The sequence below is a fragment of the Callorhinus ursinus genome, unplaced genomic scaffold (assembly GCF_003265705.2).
Source record: "Callorhinus ursinus isolate GAN/ISIS: 27379988/994484 unplaced genomic scaffold, GSC_fseal_2.0 scaffold16, whole genome shotgun sequence".
Taxonomy (NCBI): Eukaryota; Metazoa; Chordata; class Mammalia; order Carnivora; family Otariidae; genus Callorhinus; species Callorhinus ursinus.
Window position 1 is genome coordinate 6,046,256 of NW_027397078.1, and position 14,203 is coordinate 6,060,458.

General features: G+C 45.5%; 1 protein-coding gene across 3 annotated transcripts in view; it reads left to right on the forward strand.

The window, feature by feature from the left end:
- MAOB (monoamine oxidase B) overlaps positions 1-14,203 on the forward strand; it is a 114,833-nt gene that overhangs the window by 96,529 nt on the left and 4,101 nt on the right. For all 3 annotated transcript variants that reach the window (XM_025857625.2, XM_073901905.1, XM_073901906.1), the window contains 4 exons: positions 2,384-2,480; positions 3,510-3,563; positions 6,063-6,120; positions 8,998-9,095. In XM_025857625.2, the coding sequence (XP_025713410.1) occupies positions 2,384-2,480; positions 3,510-3,563; positions 6,063-6,120; positions 8,998-9,095 (307 nt within the window). The remainder of the gene's footprint in view (positions 1-2,383; positions 2,481-3,509; positions 3,564-6,062; positions 6,121-8,997; positions 9,096-14,203) is intronic.

Sequence of the window (14,203 nt, forward strand, 5' to 3'; positions counted from 1 at the left end):
TAGGCATTTCGATTGTTTCCAAGTTTGTGCTATTATTACACACGATGCTGCGGTAAACTGCATTCTTCATATAGCTCTGCAAATCTGTATGGGAGCATTTCCTTTTGATACATTTGTAAAAGTGGAATTTTGAAGGCAATTGACATGGGTAGACCTTTGAAATTTTTGTTAAGAGTTCTGGAGGAGATTATGCTAAGTGAAATAAGTCCAGCAGAGAAAGTCAATTATCATATGGTTTCACTTATTTGTGAAATATGCGGAACAGCATGGAGGACATTAGGAGAAGGAAGGGGAAAATGAAGAGGGGGGGAATCGGAGGGAGAGATGAACCACAAGAGACTGTGGACTCTGAGAAACAAACAGGGTTCTAGAGGGGAGGGGGGAGGGGGGTGGGGTTAGCCCGGTGACGGGTATTAAGGAGGGCACGTACTGCATGGAGCACTGGGTGTTATACGAAAACAGTGGATCGTGGATCACCACATCAAAAACTAATGATGTATTGTATGGTGACTAACATAACATAAAAAAAAAAAAAAGTTCCTGTCCTCCCAACGTCCTTGCCAACTAATGATATTTTACTACTAATATTTTAAACTTTACCAATGAGCAGAGAAAAATATCCCATTTATCTAGAATTTGTTAATTTTAACCTTTAAGAAGGCTTGAGGCTATATTAAATTATTTTGTAAATTACCTATTTATCCTTTGCTTGTTAATTTTTTTCTGTATGTGTTGCAAGTATTTTGCAAGTAGTGTGTTGCAGTCCTTGACTGTTAGTTTATTTCTGCTTTTCTTGCTGCGTCTCTGGTTAAAGGACTTCGTTAAATGTCTAGATGTCCTTGACCGTCCCTTCCTTTTTAAGAGTGAGGCTTGACCAAGCTGACCGGAAGTCCGGTGTTCATGGCGGGACTCCTGAGTGGTCTCCCTACAAGTGATAGAAATGTCACTGATGCCGCACGGTTTGTCCCAGCACGAACGTGACTTCTCTCTCTGCCCCTTTGTCCTTCACTCATGCCCGGTGTGCTTGCATGGCTCGGAGGCCAGCCTTGCTCTCGGAAGGAAGTGTCTAAGGACCCACGCCATCCAGAAAGCAAGGCCTCCATTCAGGACAGCCTGGTGTCCCCCACTAGCTCTCTGTCCAGTCTAGCTGACCCCACACCATCAGTGTGCACGCTCTCTTTTCATCTCTTCTTTCTTGTCTTCTTGTAACAGACGATTCCTTGGCTATTTCTCTTGTATCCTTAAGTCTTCTTGAGTTCTTGGGTGGACTTAGGACATTTCTTCTTCCCATACTTCAGTTTCTCTCAACATTTTTCCTGTCCCTGCACACTTGAGGGGCATGCAAGCACCCCTCAATGCAGTGGCTGGCTGGGACATTGATTCTTACAGGTGCACAGTGAAGGGAATGTCAAAGAGAGAGAGAGAAGCAAGTGCAGGTAAACAAAACAAAACAAAACAAAAACCCCTTCAGGTGTGTCTGCTCACACACAGGTTGAGGGTGGTGCAATACCCTCAAATTCTCTGTTCTTTCTTCCTCCTTTTGAAGCCCTCTCATCGGATTTTCTAGACAACATTTGTTCCAGAGTCCTCCACCATAACTTTGTTCAAACAACCTCAAATTTGCAAGAGAATGACGGAGGGGAATGAGAGAAGCACTTTGGACCAGAATGAGCTGACATTGTTTCCGGAGTTGTTCTGGAGATCATGTGACGAATGAGGATTTGGAACTCTGTGGAGGCTGGTTACCCATGTCCTCTCTGCCCTGTCTCCAGAAAACCGAGAACTAGTTGGCTTAGTCTAAGTGGTTCCTCATAAAAAGTGAACGTTCAGTCCCTTCTATTTTACAGTAATGGACTAGTATTTTTTTTTTTTACACATCTTTGGTTTTATCTGATTTCTTATGAAAGAGGAAGCAAGATGGGGCACAAGTCTTTTTTTTTAAGATTTTATTTATTTGTCAGAAAGAGAGCACAAGCGGGGGGCGGGGGGGCGGCAGGCAGAGGGAGAAGCAGGCTCCCTTGCTGAGCAAGGGCTCACGACCTGAGCCCAAGGCAGACGCCTAACCAGCGAGCCACCCAGCTGTCCCGGGACACAAGTCTTAATGACAGGGAAGACAAGATTTTATTGAATTGTGGCCTGGATTAATTCATAACATGACATTGCTTTATTATGTGCAAAGAGGCGTCTATGGTTTGATTTTTCACAAAATGTTGGCTACTCGCCCTTCCTTTTGACATCAGTTTGGTTTGCCTTCATTATTTAGAGTATAACATCTTGTATTTGGCCTTCGGGCTCCTAAATTGAAGATGTGTGCTTCACAGTGGCTATTTTGGGTAGTTTGATAAGGTGATGAATATCTTTTTCCATTTTGCTGTTTTCCAAGATTACTGTGGAACCATGATTATTGAAGGAGAGGAAGCTCCAATTGCCTACACGTTGGATGATACCAAACCTGATGGCGACTGTGCCGCCATAATGGGGTAAGGCGTGCCTGTGGTGGTGTGGGTGCTATTTGGTGTTGACAAAATATTCCCGTACTGTTAATAAATGTGCCTTAAATTTTGTTAAATTTTCTTTTACCCAATGAGTAAAAATCTCCAAATCTGGCAGTAGAAAAATTCTTAATGCCTTTAAAAAAAATTATGTGTTCCAATGGATAAATATTTGGAAAGGAAGTAGAATACCAGTAACATCTTAAAATTTGTTATATCCATTTTCTGCTTCATATTTCGTGCCGGGGGTAGACATATTTTGGTGAGCTATCTTTTGTGAAAGCATAATATAAAGATGACTTAGGGTGTTTTACTAAAAGGACTTCTTGTGGCTCCTGTGTGGGCATCAGTGGCAATTATGTGGGATGCTGAGATTTTCTGAGCCGCTAGAGAGGAGCCGAGGCTGGCCCAGTGCTCAGCTTGGCAGGCAAAACCAGCACAGACTGGGGACGTCTTCGGGGTCAGAACCTGGCCCAGACTGGTGGTTACCTGAAGCAGCCAAAATTGAGATGAGCCCTAAGAGAGATACATACAGACATATTTCCGAGAGAGCCCCGGGTGACGACAGGGAGATCAAAGCCAGTTGTGAAGTTGAAGGCAATCATAGGGCTAGAAATGGAGGCAGATTTGAGAAGGCTGGACGCTAGAGAGACACCCTCGTGAGACGGAACCAAAGAGCAAGGGCTGGATGACCTTAGGTGCGCGTTTGAGCCCAAGGGCTCGTTCTTGTTGGCCATCAGCCATGTCGGGGGAGGCAGGTCAGTCATCATATTGTCTTGGGCAGAAATTATGGCCGGTCATCTGTGTTTCGTCCCTCAGTCGCTGAAGCTGAAGGTGCTTGTCAGTGTCAAGAATGTAGCACGTGAACAGTGAAACATGGAACAGAATAAACTAGTATGTCATTTGTTTCTCCTGGTTGACTCCATTTGCTCTCTCGGCACATGTGTAGCTATAGAATTGGGGCCAGGATGAACGCAGCCATTAATTTCCCTCCTTTTTCTTATTTGTATGTTTTAGATTTATCCTTGCCCACAAAGCCAGAAAACTGGCACGTCTTACCAAAGATGAAAGGTACGGAACCAAGTGCCTCTTCTCTCTTTCTTCCTTCTTTTCTGCCTACTTGCTTGCCTTTACATTTTACTTAACTTTTTACTTTGAAGACTGCCTAACTATAGGCGTATTCCCAATGCTACACGTCAGCGATGTTAATTATGAGGGTCTAGTAGAGAGGCACAGCCAGTGACTTAAGAACCAAGTGTTCAAATTAATATTTTTTTAAAGATTTTATTTATCTATTTGAGAGGGAGAATGAGAGAGAGAGAGCGCATGAGAGGGGGGAGGGTCAGAGGGAGAAGCAGGCTCCCCGCTGAGCAGGGACCCCCCCCAGGACCCCCCTCCCGATGTGGGACTCGATCCCAGGACTCCAGGATCATGACCTGAGCCGAAGGCAGTGGCTTAACCAACTGAGCCACCCAGGCACCCCATCAAATTAATTGAGTTTATTGTCCATAAGATACCATGCGAGGAGCTCTATGGAATACAAAAATGGACATAGCCCAGGGGCTGAAGACGTACTGGGGAAGGAGATAGCCAGGTAGACAAATGACTGCGAGGCAGGGCAGTCTGTGTGTATCCTTGCATGAGTGATGCATAATAATTACAGATTAAAGGGACAGAGGGACGAGTTTCTCCGGAGGTGGCAGTTTCTTCCAGCAGTTAATATTCACCACTGGCAATTATTTATTCCCACACCACCTCTGATGCCTGTTTACCAACTCTGAGCCTCTGAATTACATTATGGCGCATTCCTTCCCCTTCATTATCCTGCTTCTTTGTGACTATTGTCACCGCTGCCCTTGGCCGGGGGTATGGAGGTCTGACCGGGCCACTCACCTAAAAAAAATAAATAAACAAAAATAAAAAATCGCCCCTGAAATAGCAAGATCCATGAAGGTAGGAGGTTTTGTCTGGCTGGTCCAACTGCCCGATCTCCAGTGCCTGGAGCAGTGCCTGCAACAAAGCTTTTCCCCGTTTAGCTTTTGATCATGTTTATGGTTTATGTGTTTTATACTATAAGAAAAGATTAACGTTTTATGAAGTTAAATTTATCAGTTTTTAAAATCATGCCTTCAGAATGGTCTTACATATGTTGAAAATACTTTTCTATTCCAAGATTATTTTAAAAATCACTCCTTTTCTAATTACTTTTCTGGTTTCATCTATTACGTTGACGACCTTTGATCCTCCAAAATATATGTTGGTGTAAGAAGTCACAAAGGAGGTCAACTTTGTTTCATTCACGGGTAGCTTTTGTCCCAGTGCCATTTTATTGAATAATCTGTCTTTCCCTCGTAGGTTGTTTTTTTTTTTTTTTAAGATTTATTTAATTATTTATTTGAGAGAAAGAATGAGAGAGAGAGAGAGCGCATGAGAGGGGGAGGGTCAGAGAGAGAAGCAGACTCCCCGCCGAGCAGGGAGCCCGATGCGGGACTCGATCCCGGGACTCCAGCATCATGACCTGAGCCGAAGGCAGTCGCCCAACCAACTGAGCCACCCAGGCGCCCCCTCCCTCGTAGGTGTTAATAACTTTTGAAAATCATTGCCTGACTCTAAATTCTGTAAAAGTCAGACTTGAAGTAACTTGAAGTTAACTATAATGTCACACCCCAGCTAATAATTGTCTGACCATTGGCTAATGTCCAACGCCCCCAGGAAACTAAATTTCTTAAGAGCCACCATTTATTGAACGTCTATTGTGTCCCAGTTCTCTGTTGAGCATCTATTATGTCCTAGCTCTTTATTGAGCATCTGTTAGATCCCAGTTATTATAAAGCGTAACTTTCTATGCTGTGCATCAGTGGTTCTCAAACCTGAGAATCATCTGGAAACTTTGGGAAAGCACAGCTCTGCCTGCCACTGCTGTTTCTGAATCAGCAGGTCTGGGCTGGGGCCTGAGAACTTGCGTTTCTAAACAAGTTCCTCGGGTGATGTTGCTGCGGCCGCGGCTGGTGGTGGTCTGAGGACCACCACACTGTTTTACAGCATGAAAAAAAAAAAAATCATGCCAGTTTGTTAATAAAACTAAAGCGCGGAGAGCTTCAGTAAGTAACCTGCTCAAGGTCTCCTAGTATTTGAGGGGCAGAAGCAGAATTCAGGGCTTTTCCTGCCCCTTCCTCTTTCCACTCTGCCCATTGCCTGGCCGTGGGGCGGTGAGAGGAAGAGGGGAAGCAAGGATCCCCCCCAGAATCTCTAGCACTTCGCAGACAGACACTTAACGAGGTACACAGTGTTTTCTTGAATGAGTGACCAAATTGCCGGGTAGCCCCCCGCAATGCGGGCCATGTATCACTTCCTCTTCCTTCATATTGTTGGCGACCACATCGACTTCAGACGTTTGAAATAGAACACAAAAGGGTCTTGTTTTGAAAAATTAAAATGAAATGGCAAGTGGAAGCAAGAGCTCACAGGGTCTTTGAATGAAGGGTTGTGTGTCTCTTTTACTTCCTTCCTTTCTTCATTTGCCCTTTTTGTCTTTTTCTCCTCCCCTCCCCCCCCCCCCCCCCGCCATAGGATGAAGAAACTGTGTGAGCTCTATGCAAAAGTTCTGGGCTCCCAAGAAGCTTTGCAAGTAAGATGGAGAGAGCCCCCTGGTTTTGTCCTCAAGGGGCTCTGAGGGATAGGCTCACGCAAGTAGCGTTCTAGAGAGCTCACGTTCTCTCTGATAGCTCAAGAACCCCACAACACTGTTGTGTTTCGGGCAACGCTCCCCTTGTCCCCGAGTTCAGCACTCTTCCTGGAGCAGAACGTTGGGCCACGCCACTCCCACCTCTGTCAGAGGGGTAGAACAGAGCTTCGGCTGCTCCTCAGGAGATCCTGGATCCTAGCAGCCGGGATGGGAGTGCAGAGAGTTTTCTCTCTCTCCGATCCTGTAAGAAGCTGAGGTCCTCATTTGTTTGCATAAACTAGCATATAAGCATTCCCCAACACCCACCCAGCCTGCACTCTCAGAGGTACAGATCAGGTGGCCTGGCCCTCTCTTGCACATCCCCTTTTCTCTTGTTTTACCCTTGAACTTTAGGGGTGCAGGGAAGACACGCCGATTATATTGGCTCAGGGGGAGCCCTGCCGGCCGAGTTTCACAGATACCTTCGGAAGTAGCCTGAGGATGAGGACCCTGCGATCTTCAAGTTACACGAGTAGTAGCCCCCACCCCACCCAGGTGGTGAAAGGCAGGATGGGGGGGCGGGATCACGGGTCGGTGCAGTAAGGTCATTTGGTGACCGCCAGAGGGCGCGATGCGCCCCTAACCAGCAGACATAATCCCATCCCTCATCCATATTTAAAGCAACGAATTGGTGTTCTCATGACATGCACCAGACCGTGGGGGTTTGTAACATTTGAACATGGATTAAATCACCTTTTGAAAGAGATTATTAAATCCGGTTATCCATGAAGCATTTGAAGACAATGGAGACCCATGTACAAATAAGCGGTTAAAGAGTGAGAAAAATCTAATGAGGGGGCTAAGACTGTTTAACTTGTTAAGCCTCTTAAATCCAAATCTCTGCAGTGCACACCATAACCTAGTTGAGCAGCTACATGGCTTAATCTTCTTACTTCCACACTGATCTTGCTCAACTTCACAGCGCCTTGCTCCGTCCCACTCAGGTTGTTGTAGCTTTTCAATTTGTCATTTTCGTTCGTTCTTTTAAAGCAAGATTCCCCTTCCCCCCCTCTCCCCCCGCCCCCCACACGATGTAGGTGAAACTCATGCTCTTGAGGATTTTTGGAGTTCCTTGAACGAGAGTGATGGATTGGTCTGGAGAGAAGCGTAATAATAATAATGAAGATTGTGTTTTGCTTCAATTTTTTGTGCTTCCGTAGACCACTTAGCAAGTTTATGTATTTGAGAGAGAGAGAGAGAGAACGAGTGAGGGGAGGAGCAGAGGCAGAGGGAGAAGCAGACTCTTGCTGAGCGGGGAGCCCGACGCGGGGCTTGATCCCAGGACCCTGAGATCATGACCTGAGCCGAAGGCAGCGCTTCATCAACTGAACCACCCAGGCGCCCCTCGAAAGTTTAAATATAAGCATAGCCTCTAGGCTCAAGGGTAGCGCGAGTGAAGTAGCAAAACCATCAATATACACACGCTAAAAAAAAATAATCCTTTCACGTCCATTAAAAATGACTGGTTTTTCTGTTTTAAAATGCTGTCCAGATACTTCATCCTGGTAGATACTCGAGCTTTCTTGAAGTAAACGTTCTGAGACGCACTCAGGCGGAGGTGGTATGTCACTGAGATCCCTCCAACGACCTGTGGGATGGTTGTTTGGGGAACCCCAGTTGGAAGGGAATGTAGTTGCTCTCAAATTCCAGCAACAGTTGAGCATGTTTAATGTGGGAAAGTCTCTTTCTTCGAAGAAGAATGTGGGTGATTCATTGCTGCTGATAAAGATGAGCTGGTCCTGTCTTTGTTTGCTCTTGGCAGGAAGAGGAGCACTTGATTTCCTTTTGCTTGGGTGTTCGTTATGTGGAAGGAAGCAAGCCCCGGGAGCAGGGAAAGGGGAAAGATAAAGCCCACCCTCTCTTCTGAGTGGCTGAAAACAGCCAGAGAAGAGTGCTCCCAAGGTGGTGGTTGCCCTCAGACGCAGAGAGCGCATGAGATGTGGCAAGACCACGAGCGACCCGGACCCACTGACATCCCCTCAACTAGGGCCCTTGTGCTCTATAAATAGGATGCGTTACACACGACTATCCATCATGCCGTATGGGACTGCCTATTTTTTAGACAAAACATTTTTCTCAAAATCTCTTTTTAAGCTGACATTTTTCTCTTAAAACTTGCTATGTTGATTTTCATGTCAGAATAACAAGGATAAAGCTTATTTTGGTTATTTTAATAAAAGGCTCGAGCTTTGCAAAATCTCAGCCAACGTTTCGCCTGTTTGTGGAAAAAACACGTCTTTCAGACATCAGTAGTTGTTTGCAAGTGCCCTCATCCATAGAAGTGCCTGCAAGCCCATGAAAACATTCATTCGTCCATCTAGCTGCCCTTACTTGGCAAAGCTCACTTCCACCAAAGACATGAATCTGGTCATCCTTTTTCTTTGATAGACATGTTTTTCTGCCGTTTTCTCTGCTTCAGCCACTCCAGTAAGCATAAATCCTTTTTTAAACTTGTCTTGAAACCATTAGGCACTAATAACTTTTTAAAAGGTAAGACCAATTCAAATGTGGAATGAGACAATTGCAGTTCATGAACATTTCCTGAGACATGAATGAACCAAGTGAGAGAACTTTCTGCAGTCAGAATGTCTTCGGAGTTTATTACCAAGGACGTTTACCTGCCCGAAGGCATATCTCTAAAAATATCAGGCTAATAATAAGGCTTTCTTTCAGATGTATATTGGTTCTTCAGTATGATGCCCACCAGGCTGTGTTTGATTTATTCTAGACTAAACAGCTTTGTCTGAGTTTCCTCTGAACTTTTGTCTTTCTCTCTTGCAGCCAGTGCATTACGAAGAGAAGAACTGGTGTGAGGAGCAGTACTCGGGGGGCTGCTATACCACCTACTTCCCCCCTGGGGTCATGACTCAATATGGAAGGTAGAGTAAAAGTGTGCTAAGCTCTCACTGAAATTCCCTGAACCTGAATCCGAACTCTAAATGGGTTCATGGAGCTCTTCTCCCTTTTTATCTTGTAAACACGAAAGAGAGAGAGAGAGAGAGGAAGGAGGGGGGGGGGGGGGGGGGGGAGGGAAAAGAAAAGATATCCCTAATTTCCTTTGTATCTTGTGAATCTCCTGGGTTGAAGTCATTATAATTCCACACCATGGTGTGCCTTGCACTCTGGATTCCTCTGAAGGAGCAACCCCGATCAATATAACCAACGAAGGTGGCCACATAAGAATAGGAATTTAGATAGTCAGAGGGTTCGCTTATATCGTCAGAAGAATTATCTTTATACTGAGGTTAGAGCTCACTAAAATTTCCTTAAAATGGAATTGTCAGGGTGCCTGGGTAGCTCAGTCGGTTAAGCGTCGGACTCTTGGTTTTGGCTCAGGTCACGATCTCATGGGTAGTGGGATTGAGCCGCAGTGCGGAGTCAGCCTGAGATTCTCTCTCCCTCTGCTCCTCCCCCAACTCGTGCGCATGCGCGCGTGCTCTCTCTTAAATAAATAAGTAAATCTTTTAAAAAATGGAACCGTGGAAGTGCCAACATGGGTACACCATTAGTAAAAGCAATCCTCAAGTCAGGATTTCTTAGAAGTTTACTACGAAGGACACTGACCTGCCCAAAGACATATCTCTGAAAACATCAGGATGATAAGGCTCTATTTCAGGCATGTATTGGTTCTTCAATATGAATTCTAGTCTGGGAGTGCAGGGACTTGAGTACAGTCCCGATTCTACCAATAACCAGCTTTGTCATCCTGCACAGGTCGCTTCTCTCTGGACCTTACTTTCCTTGGCAGGTGTATAAGAAAGCACAAAATGGCATACAAGGGACATAATAATCAGTATGTTCATGACAACATGAGGGTTTTTTTAAAAAGACTGATTTTATTTATTTATTTACTTAGAGAGCGTGAGTGGTGGGGCGGGCCAAAGGGAGAGAGGGAGAATCTCAAGCCGAGTCCACGCCGAACTCAGAGCCTCACACGGGGCTCGATCTCACGACCCTGAGATCATGACCTGAGCCAAAACCAAGAGTTAGATGCTTAACCAACGAGCCACCTGGTGCCCCAGGAGTTTTTTTTTTAACACTTTTTCTGAGATATAATTCACAGACCATACAATTCGCCAAAGGCGCACGATTCAGTGGCTTTTAGCATTAACGGCGTTGTCTGTCCAAGTAGGACTCACTGGTGTTTAGATAATTGTGTTTGATGACAACGACAAGGTATGGATTGATGATCCAGCAGTAATTACGATGACCATTATAGTAATTACTAAGCCAAACAATAATTTAATGCCAAGAGCTCAATCTAAATGAGATAGGACATGTAGGGTAGTGAGGAAAAGCCTGTTGGGAGTATGCAATAAAAAGAAGGTACGAGTGAATTTAAACAGGTGATCAATCTGTCCACGAGAATCAAAGAAGGATTAAAACCTGCTTGTGAGGAGATACACAGTGACTTCGGTGAACACTTTCCTTATCTTCCTGAGGATGGCAAAATGTCACGTACAAGAACATTCTGGGGCCAAAGAGCACCACCTGATTAGCTACTGGGTCAGTAAGTTCATTTTGGGATATGCTGAGTATAGACTACGTCCATAGTAGTTGCTTCATTCAGGACTTACTGGCTGAGCACCAACCATTTGCCAGGCACTGTGCTGGAAACATCCATACTGAGAAAATTCCTCCGTGCTGCGAAGGAGCTGACAGTGTCGGGGCCTGGGGTGGGGGATGGGGAGAAGAGAGGACAGCAAAAATTGACTCTAACGTGCTGTGGTAAGTACTCTAATAGACTGGCGTACAGATACCATGGGGACCCAGGGAAGGGTGGGCTAGCCTTACCGAGAGAAATCCAAGAAAGCTTCCTAATACACATACCACCTGAGGAGTGTAGAAGGCAGAGAAAGGTATTGGAGAATGCACCCCGGGCAGATGGAACATTATGAGCTTGGAATCCTTCAAGTTTGTGGGAGGTCTGGGGGAAAGTTCTGCGTGGCTGGGCTCTGGGTCATATTGGGGATTGAGAATGGAGATTCTCTGATGGAGAATCAGAAAGGTAAATAGGATCCTTTGCCTCATATAACAGATTCAGGAAGACAAAGTTTGCCCTCTCAACAAAGAAAGGCCAGTCAGAGCATGACTTTTGGTTTTGGGTTTTGCGGTGTGAATAGATTTCTGACCACGGAATGGCAAGTTTCATGCTCAGTCCCCTAAGGTGTTGCAAGAAAATGTCTTATCGGGCCACGGGATGGTGGGGAGCAAAAAAGAGATTCACCCACACGGGCCTGACCCTGGCCGCACGACAGAAACAACATAAAGCCCATCGTATCAGGCTTGGGTGGTGACATGGCAGTACCCTATTTTCATCCTTATTTCTTCCCAAGGACATGTATCAGGCTTCATGTCACCACCTTCAATTTGGAGGGTAGAAACTAAGGCTCAGCATATCTTGGTGACATAGCTCCTGGACTCAGCAAGGATTACCTGCCACAAGGGCTTCCCTTGACCCATCAGGTCATGACATTTGAGGTACTGCAAAGAGGGTTATCTTCAGGGGCCTGGAAGTACACAGAAGATGCTCTGTTTCCAGATGATGACAAAGGACAGTGTTGACAGCGCATTAGTAAAGAAACACACATTTCTTAAGGAATTTTACTTCTGGGTAGGCAGAAAAATGAATTGTAGTGATGAAGCAATAAAACACGTAAAGAAATATTTTACTCCACCAAGCCAGGGGAAATACACATGGAAATATCCCTTTTTGTGAATATATACTGTCTGCTCACTCAGCTGTGAAAGAAGAGGCAGGGATTTTTCTTCTCCAGCTGTTGGGTGTTTTTTCCCCAAGGGAAGGTTTGTACATGACAAGTAGAGGAAAAATACCTCTTTGTCTGTTTGAAATTAATTCTTAGTTTTTACATTTTTACATTCCAATTGTTCGCATGACTAGTTCTCTAAGCACTTATTCTCTCATCTAATATTTAATTCTAGGATTTGGCCAGGGCTTCTAAAGGTTTCCAACTTGGTGTTAGTTCCCTTGATTTGAAAAAAAACAGACATGCACGGGCACCTGGGTGGCTCAGTGGATTAAGCGCCAAATCATTTTGCCTCCTGTCGTGATCTCAGGGTCATGAGATCAAGCCCCACATAAGGCTCCATGCTTGGTGTGGAGTCTGCTTGAGATTCTCTCTCTCCCTCTCTCTGCTCCTTCCCCCACTCGTGCACTCTAAATAAATCAGTAAATAAATAAAATCTTGAAAAAAAGTGGACATTTGTAATGATGATATACGAGGCAAAGCATAGAGGATAAAAACAGAGACCTTGACATGAAAGCAAGCCTGTTTGCTCCTGTGTAAAAAACAACACTGTTTAATGAACTTGGAGAAAGCGAATTTACCTTCTCTTGCAGGGAATCCTTCCTGAATACCTTTAGGCTCTCCAGGCCCTTCTGGCTACAGATTATTCCAGATTATTCCATGTATTATTGGCAGCATTTAATATTCTATAATATCTTCTCTTCTACTTTCTACCCCCTTTTTATTTATCTTTAAAGATTTTATTTATTTGACAGAGACACAGAGAGGGGGGAACACAAGCAGAGGGAGAGGGAGAACACAAGCAGAGGGAGAGGGAGAAGCAGGCTTCCCGCTGAGCAGGGAGCCCGATGTGGGGCTTGATCCCAGGACCCTGGGATCATGACCTGAGCCGAAGGCAGACGCTTAATGACTGAGCCACCCAGGCGCCCCTCTACCCCCTTTCTATTCTTAATGGCTTCAGTGAGGGCCAGTGAAGGAAAACCCACCGATTCAAGCAAGCCCATTCGGTTTTCTGATAAAAGGCTCGGTGGTGTACAGTGTTGGCCGAGATAGAGCTTGGGTGTTCACTCTGGACCTCCACATCCCTTACTTGAGATAATGTAAACTTGAGATAGGATGAATAATGACAGGGTAACAGTGCGTCCTTTATGGTATTTTTGTCAGGGCAACAACAAACCACCCCTCCTAGAAGCCAAGTGCAGGACACTTCTGTCCCTTTATATAGCATATGGCCACTCTTTGCTAACCAGTGATGATGATACACCAGGCAAAGCACAGAGGACAAAAACCAGAGACCGTGACATCTGGTAGACCTAGTTCAAACCCTAGCTCTGCTATTTTCTAGCAGTGTGGCTCTTGGCAAGTCAGCGCACGTTTCTTCAAGCCTATTTCCTCATGTGTAAAGTGGGATAATGATAATAGTAGGTATGTCGTGGAGCTCTTTAAAAAGATTGAGTAATGCAAGAGGGAGGAAGTATAACTAGGGGGCTAAGACTGTGGGTGCTCGGGGTGCCTGGGTGCCTCAGTCAGTTAAGCATCCAACTCTTGGTTTCGGCTCAGGCTCAGGTCATGATCTCATGGGTCGTGGGATCAAGCCTCATGTAGGGCTCCACGCTCAGCGGGGAGTGTGCTTGAGGATTCTCCCACTCTCTTCCTCCCCTGACTTGTGTTCTCTCTCTCTCTCTCAAGTAAACAAACAAATCTAAAAAAAAAAAAAAAAGAACCGTGGGTACTGGAGCCAGATGGCCTGGATTCAGGTCTCAGCTCTGCCACTTACTAGCCATGAGCTGGAGTGAGTGACTGTCTTTGTTGCTGATTAGATTCCCCAGGAAGCAGAGTCTGAAACACAGATTCGCATACAGGATATGCACTCGAGACAGCCCTTGGGGTCAGTGCTTGTGGAAGTGAGAGGAAGGGAGCAAGAGAGGGACAACGGAGAAGCTGGACTGTGATGGACTTCCAGTGAAGGCCTCAGCTGAGCCCATAGGGAGCTCTGGAGCTAGAATGGCCCTTAAGAGTTGTTCCAGGTTGGAGCGAGGCGGGGAGAAGTCCTTACCACCCCGTGATGATCAGTCATTGAATGCTCCTGCTTCTGGAAAAAGGCAGAACCTTGAGGTGACGCAGTTTTCTTCAGCAGAGGCGATCCCCAGAGGGGGCTGGCACCCGAAGGCATCTTCTGGTAGTGCTCCCAGCAGCGGGGAAGAAATCCTTCATTCTTG